This window comes from Rattus norvegicus, chromosome 20 (assembly GCF_021556685.1).
Source record: "Rattus norvegicus strain SHRSP/BbbUtx chromosome 20, alternate assembly SHRSP_T2T, whole genome shotgun sequence".
Taxonomy (NCBI): Eukaryota; Metazoa; Chordata; class Mammalia; order Rodentia; family Muridae; genus Rattus; species Rattus norvegicus.
This window is the reverse complement of record NC_141553.1, coordinates 3422243-3445134: the sequence shown is the minus strand read 5'-3', so window position 1 is coordinate 3445134 and position 22892 is coordinate 3422243. Positions and strand designations below refer to the sequence as shown.

Sequence of the window (22892 nt, the reverse complement as noted above, 5' to 3'; positions counted from 1 at the left end):
ACCGCAATCAACAACACGGGCTTCAGGTGCTCCTCAGTTCTCTCCCTGTGTAAACATCATAGGCCACTTTCCTAGAGTTGCTACTGTGTCCAGACACTGATCACATTGTTGTGAGATTCTAAGAAGAGATAAATCCACGCAACAGATTTCAATGCAACTTTTTACTATCCCTTTTTGTAAAGGAAGATGTTTTACAATGATTGCTCTCAGTAACCAACCACCTGCATCTTGTGCTGAGTAATTGGATAGAAAAAACTGCGAAGTTTAAGTAGGTTCTAAGGATATGAAAGCTTAAGTTGCAAGACTCTTAAAACTGTGCTTTGAGATCTGTGGATGTGACTTATAAAGGTCTGAAAAAGTGCTTTAACTGCAATTTATAAAGGTCTAAGGAGGTGTTTTAAGGTGTGCAAATGCAATTTGTAAAGGTATAGGAAAGTTATTTAAGGTGTATGTAAAAACGAAAACGTTTCCTATTTCTTCCTTCTCTATGCTATTGTGATATTTAGACCTAGAATGTTCAGAGTTTAAAATTCATCAATGGAGTTCGGATGAGTTATTGGTCTAAGTATGATAAATTGCGATTGCTATTACAGTCACAAGCTCAAGATTATGAATTTCCTATGGTATGCTATACTTCTAAGTACAGACTAAAAGTGCTTATCACTGAGCTAAAAAATGCCTGTCCCATCTGTATACACCCAGTGTTCTGGAGAAAGGAAAGAGTTCTCACGCTTTTTACACCAAGTCATTTTGGGGTCCCCGTGCTTTTACTACAACTCAAAGGCGTGATACTGCTGCCTTTTCTACAATGTGTGTTCAGGACAGATTACACAGTGGTATGTTAGCATGTCTAAAATTCATCTCATTTTGTAAACTTAAGAAAATCATCTAAGCTTTGAAGAATCTACCTTAATCCACCTTTCACGGGTCTAATGAATTCCAGATAAGTACTGTCTATCAACATCCTGTTTCATCTCCTGCCTATTCAGTTTATTCCCAAGGGTGGGGTTTCCTCCTCCTCTCTGAGATCTTGGGATGCCCCATCCCCAACTAATGAGCCTAAAAGTTTCAAAGGATCACCTAAGGAACAAATTTCTTCTAATCTCCTTAACTTTACCTTCTGATCCTTATCTATACAGATGTGCTTCAGGGAAATGCTAGCTCCAGGTGTTTCCTCAAAGTCTGGGTGCCACACAGCTTCAAAGCACCTGCCCCATGATGGTTCAACTTAAAGGTGAGACTGCATTCCTCAGCTGCAGACGGCCCTGCAGAGCCTGGACAGTGAGTGGACAGTCTGCTGTTTTTGAACCTCCCCAGCTTCCCAGCTTTCTTGGGTCCTCAAAGATGTTGCTGCACCCCAGAGAGCAGGAGGCAGTGTAAAGAGTATGATGACCCTGTGAGGCCGAATGGGTCACCCCTTCCTATTTTCTCACCATACATAGTAAATAAGAGGAAGGGATGTCTGTAACCAACAACCACCCACGTTCCAGAACCAGCCTGCTCTCAGACCCTCAGTGTCAGACCCCACATCATCACCAGCCACCAAATGTGACACATTTCCACTGTGGCCACAGGTAGTGCACCTTTATCCTGCGCAGGTCTTTTTCTCTTCCAGCCACTGCCCACCCCCAATAAATCTCTCACATGACGCCTGTTCTGTGCTGTGATCTTTGCAACATCCCTTAGCCCTCTGATCCATGCAAGAACTCCAAGAAGCCTCCCAGGGTCACCCTGAACGTTTGCCCAGTTGGGCAGGTGTCTGGTGGAGCAGGACCTGAAGCTGCATGAAGTCTGAGCAAAGATGGAAATTGTAAACGTCAAAAGAGTGGAAGGGTGCTTTTTCTCATTCCTCTTTTAATACTGTCTGTCTGTCTGTCCGTGTGTCTGATGTGCTGGTATGTGTGTAGGTATGCATCCATGTATGTATATATGTCTGCATGTATATACATATGTTTGCATGTATATATATATTTATGCATGCATGTACATATGCATATAGGTATGCATGTATGTACATATGTATTTATGTATCTGCCTCTATGTGTATCTATATCTAACTTTCTGTCTATCTATCTACCTATCTATCTACCTACGTACCTACCTAACCTACCTAACTTGCCTGCCTCTCCTCAGTCCCTCCACAATTAGATTGGCCTGCTCTGAGGGAAGAAAATGTCCCTATTTCTCCCCTCCCCCCACATGCTCTGACTTTATCAGTCTCTCCTGTGATTATATCAACAGCAGCATCCAACAGGCAGGGGACAGACAAGTCCTCAGGACTGAGGGGCAGGGATGAGCTGGGAACCCACCCCTTCTTTGCATTCCAACTGTTGTTTACCTTGGGTCCTCCATCCAGAGGGTAGGTCAGGGGGAGGAGCTCATCCACATTCTCCTCCCTCAGCTCTCACTGGGCGACCCTGCACCAGAAAGCCATGCTGTTTGCATTTTGTCAACCTGACACAAACCAAGACAGATTTGGGAAGAGGATCCTGAAAAGAGCAAATGCCTCCATCCTGAGCCGCCTTTAGGAAAGTGTATGTGGCATTTTTAAAATTATTATTAACGATCAATATGGAAGGGCTCAGCCCACTGGAGGTAATCCTGGCTGGTGGTCGTGGATTGTACAAGAGAACAGGTTGAGCATGCCATGAGGAACGAGGTAGTTAGCAATGGTTCTCATGGTCTCTGCTTCAGCTCCTACCTCTAGAGTCCTGCCTCAAGATCCTGCCCTGAATCTCTTCAATGATGGACTGTGATGTGGAAGTGGAAACTGAAATAAATCCTTTCTTCCTCAAGTTGCTTTTGGTCATGCATGGGGTCTTATCTCAGCAATGGAAACCATCACTAACACAGAGGTGCACAAGGACCCTACTCTGCTCCCTGAGTTCTCCTGCAGCACAACCCTAGCCTCCTCTTGCCCTGGAGCCACAACCCTCTTTACAGCTCCTAGCGATCTGATTCGCTTTGACCTCCCAGTGGGTAGCGCGATCTTGGGCTGGTTATAAAGTCCAGGCAGCCTGACTCAGACCTGTCCCGGATCTCCGATGGGGGCGATGGCGCCGCCCACGCTGCTCCTGCTGCTGGCCGCCTTCCTGGCCCCGGACTCAAACCCAAGCGGGTGAGTGCAGGATCCGGAGGGAAACGGCCTCTAGGGTAGGGGCGGGGGCGGAAGCCGGGACCCGCGTCGCACAACAGACCCTCTGCCCCTTCTCCACCCGCGTACCGAGCCCCGCGCCCTACTCCCCGCCCGGACCGCGCACCCGCCCGGGGTCCCGGGAGGAGGTCCAAGTCTCACCGCGCGCTGCCCCCAGGCTCACACTCGCTGCGGTATTTCACCACCTCCTTGTCCCGGCCCGGCCTAGGGGAGCCCCGGTACATGGAAGTCGGCTACGTGGAGGACACGGAGTTCGTGCGCTTCGACAGCGACGTGGAGAATCCGAGGATGGAGCCGCGGGAGCAGTGATGGAGCGGGAGAGGCCAGAGTATTGGGAGCTGGAGACATAAAGCCAAGGGCAACCAGCAGTGGTTCCAAGCCAGCCTGAGGTCCCTGCTTGGCTACTACAACCAGAGTGAGGGCGGTGAGTGACTCCGGGTAGTGAGGTCAAGATGCCTCCGCGTCCCAACACGGCCGGAAACGTCCATGGTCCCAAGTTTGCTAGAGTCCTTGGGAGGGCGTGGCAGGGCGTGGCAGGGTGGGTGGGCGGGGCTGACCACCGGATCCCGCAGTCTCTCACACCACCCAGGTGATGCATGGCTGTGACATGGGGTCGGTCAGACGGGAGCCTCCTCTGCGGGTATGAGCAGTACAACTACAATGGCCGCAATTACATCACCCTGAACGAAGACCTGAAAACCTGGACGGCGGTGGACAAGGCTGCACAGATGACACGAAACAAGTGGGATCAGGCTTGTGATGCAGACTATTACAAGGCCTACCTGGAGGGCACATGTGTGGAGGAAAGAAATAATCAGACTTATGAGGCTCTATTGCATATTGGCCCAAATTAATGCTGATACCAGGAGATCCCAGGAAACATTATGGTTCTTTACTTAGATAAAAGTGTTATGGAGGGCCAGGGATTAATGAGGTTTTGGCTGAAATCTGAATCACAATAGGTCCAGTGGGTTCCTGAATTCATCCTGTGGTTATTTTTCCAGTCCCAGAAAGTAGAATTGGGACAGATGTACAAAGAGGTTGGCAGAATTCTCACATTGGTTCCCTGACCTGTGGAGTGAGGGCTATCATGGTTGGAAAGGCTAAATGGAAGCCTTTAGAGTTTCCTCTGCCAAGAAAAATAATAAATAAAAAACAGTATCACATTCTTAGGAATTTCAGGAATCACTGCCAACATCAGTAGTCAAGTGTCACTCTCCACAGTCAGTCTGTCTTGCTCTGCACTGGTCAGACAGGGGAGTTAAAGGGAGATGTGGTCAGAACAACTCTGGATTCTGGTAACATATGTATGCTGCAGAGGGTGGGAAAGAAATCCTACCAATCATTCAAATCCTTCTAATTCAGGGGATTCAGGAATCTAGTGGATGGGGCAGGCACAGACATTCCATCCAAGAAGAAGGGAAGGCTCCTGACCTGGCCCCTCCCACCACCAAGAGAGGAGCGCAGGGCTTAGTCTGTGTCTTTGGATTCTGCACACAGGACATCCCTCACTTGGATCTGTTACTCTGGCCCATAAGCCTTCTGAATCAGAGAGCTGCTAACTTCCTGTGGGTCCTGGGACAGGGGAAGACTCTTCAACAGGTCCCGGCTGTGGTTTAGGCTGCTCCAACTTCTTGAACCATATGATCCAGCAGACCTGATGGTACTTGAGGTGTCAGTGACAGAGAAGGATGTTGTTTTGAGGATTTGGCAGGCCTCTGTGAGGGAATCACAGAAGAGAACTTTGGGATTTTGGAGAAAGGCTCCAACATCATCTGCACACAACTATTCCCCCTGTGAGAGACAGCTCTTGGCCTTGGTGCCACCTAAACATTTGACAATGGGCCACCAAGTTACCATGTGACCTGGGCTGCCTATAATGAGTTGGATGTTATCTGACCCACCAAGTCATAAAATAGGACACACAGCCCTGTGAGCTGTTATCAAATTGAAGTGGTATAAACGTAATCAGGACTGGACAGGTCCTATGGGCACAAGGAAGTTGCATGAAGACTTTGCCCAACAGCCTCCCGTCTCTAGTCCTGTTACAATGTCATCTGCAGCCAAGCATGCACCTGCAGCCTCATGAGCTGTGCCTTATCCTTGGAAGACTGAGGAAGAAGAGACGAGGGCCAGTCTTGCTGATGGCTGTGCATGCTATGCAGGCCCCACCAGACATGGACAGCTGCAGCATTAACACCCCTTGCCTGGAGAACCCTGAAGGACACTTCTGGTGGGAATCTTCACAGTGGGTGGTAAGTTCAAGCCATGCACATGGTAATTCCTTTTATTTGGATGGAGAAATGGTCTGATGTGTGATTGTTCTCTCATTCATGGGCTGTGGCCAGTGGATTGGCTGGATGGACAGGGCCTTGGAAAGAGCAGGATTGGAGTCATCTGGGGAAGAAGCCTGGGGATAGATCTCTCCACATGGGTGAAGTATGTGAAGTCACTTGTGTCCCATGTACATGGTCATGAAATGGTCATGTCAGCTATGGTGAAGTTCAGTAAAGAAGTAGGGGGGTGATCCATTCTGAGGACAGTCAGTCTCCTTACCAGCCATCTCTGTCATTACCCCACAGGCCCATGAACAAAGAGGCCATATTTGCAGAAATGGGGGTTATGCATGGCCTCAAATATATGGACCTCTACTTACTAAGGCTGACTGATTACAGCTGGTGCTGCAGGGCAGATCTGCCAACAACAGAGACCAACACTGAGCCCCAGATATGGCACCATCCCTCAAGGAGTCTGCAACCTGGTGGTAGGTTGACTACATCAGATCAGGTCCTTCATGTAAAGGACAACACTTGGTACTGACTGGAGTAAACACCCATTCTGACCATGGATGTAGATACTGAACATGGATTTGCATTTCCGGCCTGTGATGCATCTACTGAAATCACCATCATTGAACTTATAGAATGCCTTATCCACCGTCATGCTATTCCGTATAGAATTCCCCAAGGTGTTCTGAACAAGGAGCTCACTGCAGAGAAGGAGAAGTTTGACAGTGGGATCAGAGTCATGGGGTCCTCTAGGCTTCCCATGGTACACACGAACCGGAGACAGCTTGATGGATAGAAAGATGTATGTAGTGACTTTCTGAAGACACAGTTACAGTGCTCTCATTAGGTGACAGCAGCCTGGAGGGCTCAGTTATATATAGTTGGACTTTCTTGATCCTACAGTGGTTGAATAAAGACACAGAGTCTAATTATTATTATTTATAAGAGCTTACACACTTAGCTTAGCAAACTTTCTGCTATTCTAGGCTCACAAATACTGGCCCATGTCCCCCGTGTGGCCTGTTCTTTACCTCTCTCACACAGCCCTCATCGGTCCTCTCCCATGTCATGCTGTCGAATCATCCTGCCTCTGAATCTTTTCCCAGAGCCCTCTCTCAGCCCGGAAGTCCCACCTTTACTCTCCTGTCTAGGTACGGCCCGTCAGGCTAAGACAGGGATGACAGTGTTAGGTGAGTGATTGCAGAACACCAAGGGGAAATTAGATTGCCCTCCACAGTGGGGGTGAGAAGGATCATGTCTGGAGTGCAGGGGACCTCTTAGGGCTTCTCATAGCACAACCCTGTCCTCTGATTAAAGTCAATGTGAAGGTACAACAGCCTAATCCAGGCAGGATGACAAAGGGCACAGCCCCTTCAGGAATGGAGGCATGGTCACTGCTCCCATCAAAGAGACAAGACCTGCCGAGGTGCTTGCTAGAAGAAATGAAGTGTGGAATGCACAGTAGAGGAAGGTCGTCATAAATACCAGTCAGGAGAGAGGGAGATTTGCCTAGGGACACTGTAGAGGACAGACATGAAGCTGAGGAGTAGTAATTACCCACGTGGCAGAAAATAGTGTCACATGAATGGGATTATAGAGTCTGAGCTAGCCAGACACCAGCCAAAGGTGTTTGACCAAGGCCTTAAGCATGTACGTCTCAGAGTCCTTATTTCTTGAAATGAAGAGGCTGGGTAGAACACATGAGGTCAGGGCTATAAACACCAGGCAGTCTTGGGACCTGTTGCAGAAATGCGGATTATAAGTTACACGAGCATTTCTGTGGTGTTTGGTTCAGAATGTCTTTGTACAGATATTTGTGTTTCCCGTGTATCATACAATGTAGCACACATTGAGAGAATTATAAATGGCTCAGGGACATTGCCACTCTTTCTAAATTTACAATGCCTTTGTGATGTCACATGGGACAGTTTTCTCATGTTTCCACATTATTATGACCTGGTTATTGTTTTTGCTTGGAAGTTCCCCATCACACAGGGAGATGTGACTGTGTGTCCGATTGTGTATCATTAAAGTAAGTGGTGTTTTTTCTCTGACCCAGCTTGCTCCCAGTAATTGACACAGAGAGACTATGGTTTTTTCAATTCTCGTTAAATCATGATCACTGGGCATTGCTGTTCTGTTCTAATCTTCTAAGCTAACCCAGCTTCCTCCCAGTCTAGTCTCCCGTGATGCTGTCACTGTAGTGTAGATGTGGCTCTATCTGTGGCTCAGCTCTTTTCTCATGGTGGCTTCTCCACCTATCCTCATGGCTGAAATCCCCACTCTCCCTTTCTCTCCTCCCCTTCATGGAATCAGAAGTACCACCCTGTTCTCTCCACTGCTCAGTTCTTGGCTGTTCAGCTTTATTGACAAAGCAGAAAACAGACGGGGAGCAATGTTTGCACACACTCGAGACAGGACGTTCTTACAGTAAGCATTCCAGTGCCACGCCCAGTTTAAAACCAGATGTGCAGAAGCGAGAAATCGTCATTTGAGTGACACAAAGGTAATCTTTACACTGTGCACAATGACAATTGTGCTAACAAAGCTGACAAGAGGTGGACGTGTGGTGGCCAGGCTTACATGTCAACTGGACTGCATCTGGAATTAACCCCAAGACGTTGGGTACACCTGTGAGAGAATTTGCTCAATTTGAAGTGTGAAAAATCAACTTCTGGTATGGATTTTGTGGTAGGAAGATACATTTTAATCCAGAATATCTGAGATGGAGACCCCCACCCTAAAATGGACCACACCTTCCGATGGACGCTACATAAGGACACGGATGAAGGAAGCCTTTGCTCTTTGCCTGCTGCTCTGCCCTGCTGGGAAGTTCACTTCTTCACTGACTTGAGCGCCTATTTCTTTGGGGTGGTAGCTTACACTGAAGGGCAGCTGAGGCATCCAGCCTTGTGGACTGAGCATCTACTGAATTCTTGGAGTTTCTATTCATTGTCAGCCATTGCTGAGTTTTCTGGACCACAGACTGTAAGACATTATCATGCATCAAATGTATTACATTATATATAACATATAAATGTTCATTCTATACGTTCTGTTACTCTTGAGACACGGCTAATACACAGACCCAGCACGGCCAGGAAGCACTGGTTTGCCCTGTGGTGGACAGAAATGTGTGGTTTAATGAGAATGGCCCCCCAGGCTCATAGATGTGAGTGCTTGGTCCCCAGGGTTGGGCACTGTCAGGAAGTGTGGCCTTGTGGGAGGGACTGCGTCACTGAGGTGGCTGAGGAGTTTCAAATGCTCAGGCCAGGCCCAGGGTCTGGCTCTTCCAGCTGCCCACGGGTCTGGATGTAAACTCTCAGCTGCATCTCCTGCATCTTGTCTGTCTGTCTGTCTGCTACTGTGCTCCCCACCATGACAACAAGGAACAATTAGGATCTTGGGTGCCATTGGGTGGCCATTCATGTTGTTTCTCTAAGGGACACTGAGGCCAATGTTGCATGGACAGGTGAATACACTTAGGGATCTTCAGGTTTGGTTTCAGATGCACAGGGTGGAGGATTCTAAGAGGCCTCCCAAGAGAACAAGAGGGTGGGAAAGATCCTGCTGCCCTGGGTGAGAGAGGGGAAGCAGAATGTCACTGCAGCCTGGAGCCATGGGCGCCCCCAGACTCAGGGAGAAGAAAATGAGGACCAAGCTGTTCAGTGGGTCATCACCACAACCCAGCAGCCTGGTCCAAACCTAAGAGTCCCGGTGCCTGGTGCCAGGACTTTTGTAGAAGCCAGAAGTGGAATGAGAACCAAGCTCTCATGGACGGTCTTATTCATAGGAAAGGGTTGGGAATGGAGTCTCAGAAGCCATGAAAGGGCCTAGAGGAGTTGCAGGGTTAGAGTTGCAAGTTGCAGGCGTCTCTAACATGAGAGGGTAGGAGAGGGCAGGAAGAGTCACAGTAGCCCAGCAGGGCCTGAGGAAAGTACAGGGTTACAGCTCTGAATGTGGAGGGATGGGGGGAAGACCAGAAAAGTCACAGTAGCCCAGCAGGGCCTAAGGAAACTGTGCTGAAATCCACAAGGACCTAGAGGAGGTTTGGGAGAGGCAGCTCTGAAGGGAAGGTGAGCAAAGGGCAGGTAGGGGGCGCCATGGCCCAGGAGACCTAAGGGAACTGCAGAGTGGCAGGTCTAATGGTAGGAGAATGGGGCCAGCTGAAGAGGGCCAGCCTTAAAGACTATGACTGGAGGTACCAGTGAAGGCAAATACTTGAGATCAATGAAGCCTTGCACAGCCAGCTATGCAAGCCCGCCATCACTGTCCATGGCATCCTGTTACACTCCCTTCAAAATTTCCGAGTCTTTCCACAGCTCAGCAAAACACCGTGTGAGTCTGTCTTAGCAAAATTCTACATGAATCTGTCTTAACAAACTCCATGTGAGTCTGTATCAGTTAGCATATCTAAAATTTGGGCTCCAACCTGCCAATTTGCCCGAGTCCACAGAATTGGCACAAAGCCTCCAGAACACCATTTCTTTCTGTGAAGTCAGGACAAACAATGACCAGCAAGGAATGTCCAGGTACCATCCCCATCCAGCCTCTTCCCTCCGGTGGGAAGTTCTTCTCAGCTCCAGACAGCTTTTCTGAAGTGCCATGAAGCTCAAACTTTTGGTTTCCTTACAAAGTCATTTGTGTGGATGGTATTTTGCTGAGGCAAACATGTGAAGGAGTGCTTTCCTGAAGCAGACACAAGTGAAAGGACATTCTGCTAAAGCAAGGACGTGAAAGGACCATGATAAAGGATTATTTGATTATGACACACAGGGATTGGTTCACCTTACATTGCTTTGTGGAGCTCCACTAGTTCTGATTCCATAGAGAGAAATGCACCAGAAATGTCCTGGTGGTGTGCTGGCGGCTCCCTGCTGCTTCTGTAGACTGAGCTGATTGGCAGAGTGTCATCAATCTGTGAATGATACAGGTTTATGTGAAGTCTGGCTAAGATAAACTCACATGCTGAGGTAAGACCCTTGCTGAGCCAAGACTTATGGAGGACATGCGAAGTTTGGAGGGAGTATAAATGGTACCCAATGGACAGTGACAGGAGGCTTGGATTGCTTGCACAGCTCTCTTTGTAATGCATCTTGGTCTCCTGTCTTCACTGATCTGCTCTTCCCTGAGAGAGGCATGCTAAGGAACTTCTCCTGGTGTCACTGCTGGTCCTAATCCCTCCTGCTGACCCATGCTAATTTGTATGAGGTCTAGCAGTTTCTGCAAGGTCATGCCACCATTGCTGCTATCCAGACACTAATGAACTGACCTGTGAACTGAACTGCTGATTTCCTGACAACACAGAGGAAACTTGCTCCAAAGATCAATTCCTAAGCAGGTCCATTTTCCCTGTATCTTAATACCCTTTCTTTTCCACTACCTTTAGTGGGTTGTGGGCTTGAAGGGAGGTTAAAGCATTTAAGAGACCACATTACAAGTAGAGCTGAGAAAAATGTAACATTACGGTGCCATCTCTGTGGAGCTGCTGGGCGAGGCGGGAGAGGAGGCACTGTCACTATGGACAGCTCCTGTGAGACAGCTCCTGGGGTGGGATTTTACCAAGACTGTAGGCTGAGGCAGGAGAGAAGTCACCACTGTGAATGGCTCCTCATGACAGCAGTAGGCTGAGGCAGGACAGGCGATGCCCAACCACGGACAGTTCCTGGGATGGTGGCAGGCTGAGGAGATATTAGGGCCTCTGCCATTAGGACAGGAGCCACCAATTTTGACAGCTCCTGTGGGGGCATAGACTGTAGGCTGGGGCAGAAAGAAGCGATTCACTGCACCTTTGATGGGATTTGCAGCTAATAGCTTAGGGTGTACAGAACTGATCATTGTTTGAAAATAAAATGCACATTTTATAAGTGGTGCCAAATGTGGGCTGATGCAGAATGGGCGGGTTTATTTCAAGTACCTTAGACCAAAGGCAGGAAAAGGAGGAGTGGATACTTTGTTTCAAAAAGCCAACATTGTGTTTGCTCAGGCTTTTCTTGGGACATGACCCACATGGATTTCCACAGGAGTTTTCTTTTCCATTATCCCTCATTTGGGGCTATTTTGTTTATAAAAAAGGAGGAAAGACTTGACTGAGGAACTGGAATAAATACGGGAAGAAATGGAGAAGCTTGTGATTCAAAACATGGAGAATAAAAGGAAAAGAGGAGGACTAGTTTCTCTCTCTTCTGAGAAATAGCAGAGTTGTCTGTGCAGCTAGAGAAATTAGCATAGAGGCAGACAAGTTTGAAAAATGTCAAACACAAGAAAAGGGAGAACCAATAGGTTTATTCCCAGTGACTGAAGCAGAGAGAGGGAGTTTCCCCCAGGTAGAAAGAGAGGAAGGAATGGGGACAGAGGGCAGTCAGGTCAAAGTGGAAAGCAGGAGGATGGTCAGAGGAGACCGCCATGTTTGGGAGACAGGGATAAACCCACAGCAGCTTTTGAGGACAGGCTGTCCTGGGTCACAGACTCACCAACAGCATTCCAAGTAGTTCCACCACAGCATATGCTGGCTAATGGAGACAATGCACCCATACAGTTATGAAAATACAGGATGGGGTGCTGTACAATGATGGACCTAAGGCATTTCAAAGACACAATGATGTCCTATGGCATGCCCTTGTCCTATGTGAAACAAACTCTAAATATTTAGACTACTTAGAATTGAACTATTCCCCAAGACTGAGGAGGATTGGTAACAGCTGTAGCACAGGCTGGACCTCAGTGTTAATGGTTGCCATGATGGAGAGCAGAAGCCAGGAATGTGGAAGAGCACAGAGGAGGAGGGGAATTAACACAACTCAGGTCCACTTGAGAGGGGCTCTGCGCTGCTGTACAGGAACAGGGCAACTTGAGGATCCAATCTCAGAACAGTGCTGCTGAGCAGCTTTAAGGGCTGGGAACGGAGTGGAGGAGCCAGGACGGAAGTCCACATCACTTAGAAAAACTATGCAAGTCTCAGGGGAAGCCTTCACTGATTTTTTTTCTTTTGCACGGATTGGTTTCAGCTATGAACAAAGCTATGTCAGACCCTGATTCCAGAGAAGTGCTCATTGAGACCTTTGAAGATGCAAATACAAAATGCAAAATATTGTCAGGCCATTAAAGTTGAGAGCAACACACAGGGAACAGTGGGTCAGGGAGAAGACAGATATTGTTTCTAACCTCTATAGTGCCACCACATTGGGCGACCCATATCTAAAGGTTTTGGATCTCAAAATCCGGTTTAGCATTCCCTGTGAAGAAGGTGTAGCACAAAGACTTTGACCAAGTTGATCAAGGTCTCAGATCTCAAAATGTCCTATGCTTTAACTGTGGGAAACATGGTCATTTGACACATGATTGTGAACAAGGCATCTCCAAGGGCAATGTACTTTTCTGAATGTAAACAAGAAAGAAGGCCTAGGTTTCCAAGTGTGTGCAGGCAACCGGGTAAGGGTTGCCACTGCACCAATGAGTGTAGGTCCTGGAGAGACTACAAGGCGACTCCTTGCCAACAGGAAACAAAATGGGCGTTGGGGGATTGTTGCTTGAGGCCCTACAACAAAAGTATGGCTGTTTGCCTCAGAGCAGCTAGGAAATAATTGCCTTCATAGTACATAATATAATAATGTTCAACCTGTCCAATGATATCCATGGGAAATTCTTCACAGGGAATGTTAAACATCCAACACTGTGTCCGGATTTAATGCAACAGCCACCAGAAATAATTTGTAGGCAATTTCTTCAATTCATTGTTTATTATTACATGGAGGATATTTTGATGGCTGATTCTGATGCAGATACTTTAGAAAAAAAATGTTTTCTGAAACCAAAAGAATTTTGCCTTGTTGAGGTTTGCAGATTGCTTCTGAAAAAAAAAAAATACAGAGAAGAGATTGTATTCATCATCTATATTATAACATAAGTCAACAAAAACATTCAACCTCAGAGGGTACCAATTGGAAAGAATCAGTTGTGAAATCTCAATTTTCAGAAATTAATGGGGTATACCAGTTGGCTCTGGCTCAACATTGGATTAGCTGCACAAGAATTAAGTAATCTGGGGTTGGGGATTTAGCTCAGCGGTAGAGCGCTTGCCTAGCACGCGCAAGGCCCTGGGTTCGGTCCCCAGCTCTGGAAAAAAAAAAAAAGAAAAAAAAAGAATTAAGTAATCTGTTTCAGATGTTCCAAGGAGATTCAGACATTGACAGGCCAAGACAGCTAACAGATTAGAAGAGAAAGAGTTCACCTTAATAGAAAAGACACTGCAGGGGCTGGAGAAATGTCTCAGTGGTTAAGAGCACCACCAGGTGATCTTCCAGAGGTCATGAGTTCGATCCCCAGCAACCACATGAGGGCTCACAAGCATCAGTAATGGAATCTGATGCCCTCTTCTGGTGTGTCTGAAGACAGCGACAGTGTACTCACATATATAAACAAATAAATCTTAAAAAAGAAAGAAGGAAGGAAAGAAAGAAAAGAGACTGCAAGACATATATGTTGGGTACCATAGTTCCCAAACTGGACTGTATTTGGTTCTTTTGTCTTTTGTTCTTGGTTTTTTTTTCTATGAAAATAAGCTTTGTTACATCAAGTAATAAATACAAAGATACCATGTTTCAGTCGTTTTCCTCTAGATGTTGTGATTGCCTCAAAGTAAACACTGAACTGAGATCTACGGGGTGCTTGGTCAGTTGGATAGATGGCTCTTTCTTCTGTCTTTATAACCTGTGCATTTTAAAGATGGACTTCAAAGCACTCAGTCATGTTGGCGCCTGCGCCGCCAGTGTGTGAATATCGGGCATAGGTCTGCGGGATTGAAAGAAAACACGTACACAGGTCACCTGTTTTCAGTGAGTACCACCAAGACTTTACTGAGATCTCCCTATATACCAGAGGCAAAAGCCGTGGAAAACAACAAGGCAGGCGAAAATCCCTAACCAGTAAAATAGGAAAAGTCTGTGTGGTGGAAAGTCCTGGGCCCTATCAGGGGCATAAACGACTTCTTAAACAACAAGCTGGAAGGCTCGGTGGGGAGGAAGGGTGCCATGGAAAATCCCAGCCCCAAATCAGGGGCTAAGAGCAGCTCACAAGTGTGTAAACAACTTCTTGCTATAGCAGGCTAAAAGGCTCAACGAGGGGGAAGGGAAACACTAAGGCAGGGCCCAACACAGTCATGCCAATGCTTAAGCAGAGAAGCTCCAGGAAGCAGGGTCTACACTGCACACAGGCGGGCCAGCTACAGAGCAAACGTGCGGTGGTTTGCACTCGACTCCTAAGAGGCAGGTGAGCTCATGGAAAGGAAGTCAACTGGGGCGATGCAAGTGGAAAATGTGTCCAAAGGGAGATTAGAGGGAACACTGGTATTTGGGGACAAACAATAGCTTGCTGTAATGTGGCTTCACAGACATCTTTCAAATGCTTGAAAAGAAAAAAGAGCTGGGTCCTTCCTAACTATTTAAAATGCACACAGTCAGTTACTGCGAAACGTCTTCCAGTCTTCTGAGTATGGGTTCAGAGCTTAATGATTGTGGGAGAAAAATACTGCCATTTTGAACAAAGCCTCTCCTCTCCACGGGGTAGCGAGATGGGCCTTCATAGTGGCCAGGGGCTAGGACCTGGCCTTAGGTTCCATTTCAGCCAAGCACTCCGGAACCAGGCTTGGGCATGAATGAAGCCTCATTTTAGCCACTCCATGGCGCTCCTGCTCCCTGCAGACATTGGTCTGATCTCTTTCCCCGATTCTACAATGGTGGCCAGTAACTCTGCACCTTTACTCTGAGGCCCCTGGCTATTTCCAGTTTCATGGGTGTAGCCTAGCGATGGAGGCCCATAGTCACTCAGCAGCTGGCGATGTTGGGAGGAGGTCGCCATGCGAGTAGACGGTGAATGGACACTTTCGACGTTGAGGGCAGCGGCGGGCAGGTGCGTGGTCAGGTTAGGCTTGTCCGACCTCCCCACGAGCGGCGGAGTCCGGCCAGGTGGCCCCACGTCCCCCCACCCGTCCGAGCGCCTGCCCGGGAGCCCGCGCACTTTTTGTTGCCTCAGGCTCCTGTCGCCGGCAAAGAGAGCTGTCCCCATCCTGCCACCTCAGCAGTACACCACCCATACAGTGGGCACAGCATAGGAGGGAGCCACAAACTTTGAGCCCAGGCGGTGCTGTGCCCGCCTGGACCAGTAGAGGGCATGAGGCCACAAGAGGCAGCTCCTCACCAGGTCTCGCCCGGCACTGTGCTGCTGCCTGCAACTTGCCAAATGTTGGGGGGCTACGGTCCACATGGTGTCCCCAGCCCCTTTAATCCATTCTCCCACAGGGACTCATTAGACAAAGGGAAGCAGCATTATATAGCATACACTCAAAGTAAAAAACCAAAGCCTTATATTAAAAAGTTTCTGGTTTAATTATAAAAGTATGATTATGTCAATTGTAGGAATAGCCCCATCAAAATTACAGAGCCTTATACTAATGCTGAGATTACGTCATTATGGGTAATCAATGAAGACTGGCAAACAGTTTGTAACAACTATTTGGGAGCAATTAACACATATCCTTTTATTATATGTAAGTACACTGTAGCTGTCAGAACAGGGTATGTGATACCGTTACATCCATTGTGGTTGCTGGGATTTGAACTCAGGAGCTCTGAAAGAGCAGTCAGTGCTCTTAACCCTCAAACCATCTCTCCATCCCAACAAATACCCTAAAAGAAAGCAACTTCAGTTTAAAAAAAGAACTAATTGGACTGTCCCATGCATTGGAAAAGGAACACTAATTCCTGAAGACCCTAAATTCCATCCAGGTGAAAAAGCTGTGAATGGCTGCATATAAGTCAGTAAAAACAAAAGAAAAAGTAATTCAAAGCCCATGTGCTTCAGTTCAAAAGTCAGAGTTGTATGCAATCTTTATGGTATTATCACATTTTCCAGAATCTTTTAATATAGTGACTGAGGCTCAATATGCGGAAAGATTTGTTCTGCACACAGCAACTGCGGAATTTATTCTGGATAATTCAGAATTCACGTTATTTTTGCCACTGCACCAGGCAATCAGAAATAGCAACTGTCCATGACTTATCACCCACATTCAGTCTCTCACGGTCATGCCGGGGCCATTGGCAGAGGGAATGAAGGAAATGACTGATTATTCATAAGGAGTGTGTTAGGAGCCTCAGATGTTCCTGAAAACCACTATGTTAACAGTTAAGGTTTAAAGAAAAAATTCTATGACCTGGCAAGAAGTCAAGGAACTTATAAAGAAATTTTCTACTTGTTTTTTGTACAACCAAACTACATTACACACTAGAAGTAACTCTAAGGGCACCAACAAAAGTAAATAAAAAATGGAATCTGACAGATAGATGTGTTTCAGTTTGCAGAATTTGGAAGCCTAAGGCTTGCACCACACCATTGACACATACTCAGGCTTCCAATGGGCAAATGGTTTGAGTTCTGAAAAGGCTGGCTCTGTAATTACACATTTACTGGAAGGCATGGCTCTGGTGGGAATAGGTGTACAAACTAGGACCGACAGTGCCCTGCATACGTCTCCAGTAAGATGCAGCAATTCTTCCCTCATTACAAAGCACATTACAGCTACACCACACAATCCTGCAGGGCAAAGAGTGGTAGAAAAGACCCAATCACACCTTAAAGAACATAGCTATAAAACAAAAAGAAAGAATAAAGGCCCCAGGAGTAGAATACAGTGTGCTCCATTAACTTTGGATTTTCTGAACATTAACAAGAGAGGACCAACAGCTGCAGAGAGACACTGGATCAAGGGAAAAAACTGTGGAATTAAATCACCCTATATACTACAAGGATGTGTTAACATCAGAATGGAAGTCAGCAAATCTATAGTGTTAGGGATGCTGATTTGTTTTTATTACCGCAGGACACAAAAGGCTGTAGATTGCATCAAAAGTCATAAAGCTCAGAGTTGACCAGGGAGGTCCTCTGCAAACTATGGCCACTCACCCAGATCAACCAAAAGGAGAGATCCTGACCAGCCACTGCCTTCCCCTGTCAGCCAGAAAAGCCCAGACTAGAAATGTTCAGCTCCTAACCACTGACAAGCCCATGTCACAGAATATTTAATTATTGCATGTAGAAAACCGAATGGTTAGGAAAATATAAAATCCTCAGTAGATACCACATTTGGCAGATCCAGGATATGTGTCCTGGTGTGGTTTGGGTGCCTCTGAATTCCCCACAGATAAGAACACTAAAGAAGGGAAAGACCCAGCTTATTTTAAGGCAAGATGCTTGGGAGAGGTCCTGTGGTCCTTGCTCTATGACCTGAGGCAAGGTCAGCAGGTGGCCTTGTGCTCCCTTCAACCATAAAGTGAAATGGTTGAGCCTGTAGTGGCTTGCCTTGGACAGCTCCCAACCCCAACTCCCATGACAGTGAAATGGCTTAGTAGGTGAGGGGGTCAGGGAGGAATTAAATACTTCTTTTATAAGTATTTTAACTTTTAACAACCCCCACCCCTCTCTCTCAGCTTTGAAGAGCCTTTATGGAATAGGATTTTCTCTTAGGACTTGCAGGAACGACCAAGAAGCCACTGGCAGGACACAGGTAAAATAGAAATCCAGGGGCTGGAGAGATGGCTCAGCGGTTAAGAGCACCCGACTGCTCTTCCAGAGGTCATGAGTTCAATTCCCAGCAACCACATGGTGGCTCACAACCATCTGTAAAGAGATCTGATGCCCTCTTCTGGTGTATCTGAAGACAGCTACAGTGTACTTATATATAATAAATGAATAAATCTTTAAAAAAAAAATAGAAATCCAGGAAAGAGAGCTCAGGAGCTCTCTTGGGTTTGCAGGAGCTCAAGAGAAAGGCAGACTAGACTGATAGAGTGACACAGACAGATTTCTGAAGGTCTGGAGTTTAGTTGTAGCATGAGGCTGGTAAATAGATATCCTGTATGTAGTTAAGAAAATAAAGTTTCCTTGCTGAGCTGTCAGGTTTTTCCCTCAGCTTCTGCCTCCCGTGTCTTCAGTGCCATGAATATGAGATGATTTAATGGTCACAGGCCTCTGAGGGGGACTTTGCTCTCCTGCCATACAGAGCCATCCAAAGGCAGAGCAACCACAGGTGCATCAGCTGCAAGACCCAGGTGCACAGAGCTGGGGGTGGAGATTAAGAGATTTCAGGGAGTTAATTCCAGTACACCAGACAGAAAAGGTAAGACAGTCCAGGTTCAGGAATCGGTACCCAAGTTACAGGGGAGAAGCCTCTCTGTTAGGTCTTATCTCAGCTGTGGAGGTGCTCCTGAGAGATGAGCAGACAGACCTCACCAGACCCTGAGAACCCTGGGAAAGACACCAGAAAGGAGAAGCAGAAATCACCACAGCAGCATGGCTACAGGGAGAGCCCAGGGCAGCTTCCCGACCCCATCATTAGCAGCTAAATCAAGTGGGTGGGAGGAAATGTAGTGACTCATCTTGTGCACCCTGCACTTTAGAGGACCCCACTTGAGTCTCTGATCTTCAGCCCTGGGGGCTCATAATCCTGGGGACAGGACAAGGCTCTGGCCTTCCCTGTGTCCTTGTGATCACAGACTCTCCCCATGTCTTCACAGTGATGGAGAGAGCACTGCCTGGAGGTGACAGAGCTGAGGCCTGAGCCCATCACAGACAAGAACTGACTGAGCACACCTGGGCACAGCCCTGTCCACACTCAGCTCCCTACAGCCTCACCCTGTCCCTCCAGACACACAGCTTAGTGACACAGATTCTGGAAGCTTCTCCATCTGCCAATTGTTTTCTTCAATAAAACAAATCAAAACCCTAGAACAAAAAACAACCTCTAAGTATTCTCAATCCAGCAATTAAAAAGCTATCAACACTTGTGTCAAGGATGTGAACAATCAAGTTCACACTCAGATTCTTATTCTCAGTGTGAAAGTGAGGAGCTGCAGCTCAGGGCAGCACAGAGTGACAGGATATAGATGTCCCCACCCCCAACCCCAGGCTGGACCAGCAAGGTTGGCCTTGGTAGGGAACACAGGCAGTGCAGGGACAGGGTCCTGAAGTGCAGGGCAGGCTGGGCTCCACAGTTCTTCACACTGAAGCCATAGAATCACAGGGAACATCAGACACTGGTGTCTAAAGAGAACTGAGGGCTCTGGGTGTCACAGGAGAGACCTGAACACATCGTCTGTCACTCAGTCCACTCCAGGCAGCTGTCTTCATGCTAGAGAACGAGAGTCACAAACCATCACTGTGAAGACAACAGCCCAACAACCCTCCACTCACAGGGGATTCTGGGAGTCCCTGAAACGCAATCATGTCCACATTGCCCCTCCCCAGTCAGACCCCAGAGTCACCTTTACAATCTGGGAGAGACACATCAGAGCTCTGGGAGCTGTCCCTGCCTAGGGTAAAACAAAACACATGTATATGTTTATATGTATATGTGTATGTGTGTGTGTATGTCTGAATTCACATCACGGTACAACTGAGGCCCCCAGAAGATTTCTCTGGAGGAGCTACTATGGATTCCCAGAGCTCCCCACATCTCCAGCTTCACTCCAATACCCTCAGGGACACTCCTGCCCCCACACTAACCTGGAGCAGGGGCATAGTCTCCTCCTTTCCCACCTGTGAGAAAAAAGGCTGTGAGAGTTCAAGAAAGGTCTTGACAGGAGGAAGTTTCCAGAACTGACAGAGGACCCAGTTGGAGACAGTAGCAATGCCAGCTATGGCCATGTTTCCCATTAATGAGCAGAGCTCTCTTCTAAAGGAAGCTGAGGGGAAACAGACCCTGCCCTTTCCTACCTGTGTTTCTCCTCCTCCTCTCATCAGTTTCAATGAAGGCCACAGTTCCATTGATTGCCACAGACACAATGAGGACAACCAGGACAGCAATGATACTCATGTTGGAGTTGGTAGATGGAGGTGGCTCTAGGAAGGACAGATACAGGAAATGAAGGTGGGGGTCATGACCCCAGCTCTCAGCCCTGACCAGCTCAGGGTCTGCAGAAGGCTCCAGCTTTTCCTGACCCCAGCTCTGCACCCACACCCTCCTTACCCCATCTCAAGGTGAGGGGCTCAGGCAGCCCCTCATGCTCCACATGGCATGTGTAATTCGGCTCCTCCCCAAGAGGTACCACCACAGCTGCCCACTTCTGGAAGGTTCCATCCCCTGCAGGCCTGGTCTCCACAAGCTCCATGTCCTGGGTCAGATCCTCCCCATTCAACTGCCAGGTCAGGGTGATGTCAGCAGGGTAGAAGCCCAGGGCCCAGCACCTCAGGGTGACATCACCTTCAGGTCTGGGGTGAAGGGTCACATGTGCCTTTGGGGGATCTGTGTGGAAGATTTAAGAAATCACACAGTTAACAAGACAAACTGAAATCTACACAAGACACAGTTAAATCAATGATGACACTGAACTGTGTGTGTCTGACACTTCAACTGTCATCTCACTAGTGAGCTGCAGGGAGAGCTGGTCCCTTCAGCACAGAACTGCACACTTTCCTGAGGGACTCAGAAGATAAGAGGGAATCCACATGAGCCAGTGGGTCAATATGGCTGTCCCTATGTGATGTTCTATAGCATGAGATGGGTGGTCATAGAACAGAAGAGGGAATGGAAAATAATTGATTTAATATGTGTTCGCAGCAAACAACTGACTAGAAGCAAAATAATGCCTACAACAAAAAGGAAAGAAAAAAAGAAAGTAAGAAATAAGAAAAAAGAGAGAAAAAAAGAAAAAAGAAAAAGAAATCCCGGGCTGGAGAGATGGCTCAGCGGTTAAGAGCACTGACTGCTCTTCCAGAGGTCCTGAGTTCAAATCCCAGCAACCACATGGTGGCTCACAACCATCTGTATTGGGATCCGATGCCCTCTTCTGGTGTGTCTGAAGACAGAGACAGTGTACCCACATACATGAGATAAATAAATAAATCTTTAAAAAAAAAAAAAGAAAAAGAAATCCCTCAACTTATATTCCTCCAGGGTACCCCACAAGGGCTCATGGGACCATTCTCCACTGTAGGAATAGAGAGAAATGGGGTGTGGAAGAGAAGCAAACCCCACATCAGGGAGGGATCTGTGAGAATGTATTCTGTGGAAAGTTCTAGAAACTGGGGGAACCAGCCTAGTGTAGTGGAGTCCATGTCTCCTATGAGGTAAAGGAGACTTCTGGTCCTGAGGTGTAAGGGCTGACACACTCAGCAGGACAGGAGTCAGTGTCCTCAGAGAGTGGGTGTGGGCAGAGGACCTGGCCTGGGAGAGGCCATGGCTGACAGCAGGAAGCCCCTGCTGTTAGATTAGGAAATTCTCTCCTTCCCTCCTGAGAGGGACTCAGAACTCTCCAGGGAGAAGGCTGGGCCCTGGGAGAGGCAGTGCAGTCACTGTGATGAGGGATGAGGAGACCCAGGGACACTTCTCTCCCCTCTGAGACAGGGGCATCACCCAGCTGAGGGTTCCTTCTTACCCAGGACTGAGTCCCAGCCCGAGGGCAGAGGAGGAGAAGCCCGCGGCCCCCGCACCTGAGCGAAGCAGCGTCTCCTTCTCCTCCTCCAGGTATCTGCGGAGAGACTCCACGCACTCCCCCTCCAGGTAGGCCCTGCGTCTCTCTGCAACACCAGCCCGCTCCCACTTGCTCCTTGTGATCCGTGCTGCCTTATCCGCCGCCGTCCAGGTTTTCAGGTCTTCATTAAGGGCGATGTAATCTCGGCCGTCATAGGCGAGCTGATCATACCCATGCTGGAGTTTCCCGTCCGACCCCATGACACAGCCATAAATTCTCTGGATGGTGTGAGAGCCTGCAGGACCCAGCGGTCAGCTCCGCCCACCCACTCGGAAAACCGACCCTGGTCCCTTCTGCTCCAGAACCTCGGACATGGGACCCGGGACCTCTCCCACCCGTGTAGGGACGGGGAGGGGTCGTGACCTCCGACCCGGGGTCACTCACCGCCCTCGCTCTGGTTGTAGTAGCCGCGCAAGATCCTCAGATCCACTCGGAAAATTTGCTCGGTTTCCTTAGCGATCCGTGTCTGCTCCTCCCAATACTCCGGCCCCTCCCGCTCCATCCTCGGATTATCTGCGTCGCTGTCGTAGCGCATGAACTCCGTGTCGTCCACGTAGCCGACAATAATGAACCGGGGCTTCCCGAGGCGGGGCCGGGACACGGCGGTGTGGAAATACCGCAGCGAGTGTGAGCCTGGGGGCGGTGCGCGTTGAGACCCCGACCTCTTCCCCGGACCCCGGGCGGGTGCGCGGGTCGAGCGAGGAGCAGGGCGCGGGGCTCGGGACGTGGGTGGAGAAGAGGCGGGGGTCTGGTGTCCGACGCGGGGACCCGGCTTCCTTGGTGCCGCCCCCGCCCCTCCCCGCAGAGGCCGTTTCCCTCCGGACCCCGCACTCACCCAAGTGGGTCTGGGTCGAGGCCAGGGCGGCCGCCAGCAGCAGGAGCAGCGTGGGCCGCGCCACCTCCACCATCTGAGGTCCTGGACCGACT

General features: G+C 48.4%; 1 protein-coding gene, 2 long non-coding RNA genes and 1 pseudogene across 10 annotated transcripts; 1 reads left to right on the top strand and 3 right to left on the bottom strand.

Moving 5' to 3' along the window:
* The first annotated feature begins 62 nt into the window (after positions 1-62).
* Positions 63-8093, top strand: LOC147998465 (uncharacterized). Of its 2 annotated transcripts, XR_015645540.1 has the most exons (7): positions 63-237; positions 1140-1281; positions 2402-2534; positions 2695-3118; positions 3363-3578; positions 3727-5431; positions 5737-8093. It is a non-coding gene; the product is annotated as an uncharacterized LOC147998465 (long non-coding RNA). The 2 variants fall into 2 exon arrangements; XR_015645541.1 differs by lacking the exons at positions 63-237; positions 1140-1281; positions 2402-2534; positions 2695-3118 and having other exon boundaries at positions 3312-3578; positions 3744-5431.
* LOC147998464 (uncharacterized) lies at positions 7772-10795 on the bottom strand. Its single transcript, XR_015645554.1, has 2 exons — positions 10236-10795; positions 7772-10131 (listed from the first exon to the last, which is right to left on the bottom strand). It is a non-coding gene; the product is annotated as an uncharacterized LOC147998464 (long non-coding RNA).
* A 4141-nt stretch (positions 10796-14936) lies between these two features.
* LOC147998463 (cyclin-dependent kinase 2-associated protein 1 pseudogene) lies at positions 14937-15600 on the bottom strand (annotated as a pseudogene).
* A 200-nt stretch (positions 15601-15800) lies between these two features.
* Positions 15801-22892, bottom strand: LOC147998462 (RT1 class I histocompatibility antigen, AA alpha chain-like). 7 transcript variants are annotated; one of them, XR_015645411.1, is made up of 9 exons: positions 22801-22892; positions 22350-22598; positions 21925-22200; positions 20462-20737; positions 20209-20334; positions 19999-20031; positions 19758-19805; positions 18105-19624; positions 15801-16044 (listed from the first exon to the last, which is right to left on the bottom strand). XR_015645411.1 is itself a non-coding variant. In XM_087598531.1 (8 exons), exons 1-8 carry the CDS (start codon positions 22871-22873, stop codon positions 19620-19622), a joined length of 1086 nt encoding a protein of 361 aa, XP_087454657.1. In that variant the 5' UTR covers positions 22874-22892; the 3' UTR covers positions 15801-19619. The 7 variants fall into 7 exon arrangements, 3 of the variants coding, with proteins under 3 accessions (XP_087454657.1, XP_087454658.1, XP_087454656.1); XR_015645412.1 differs by having other exon boundaries at positions 18109-19624; XR_015645410.1 differs by having other exon boundaries at positions 15801-18555; positions 18644-19624.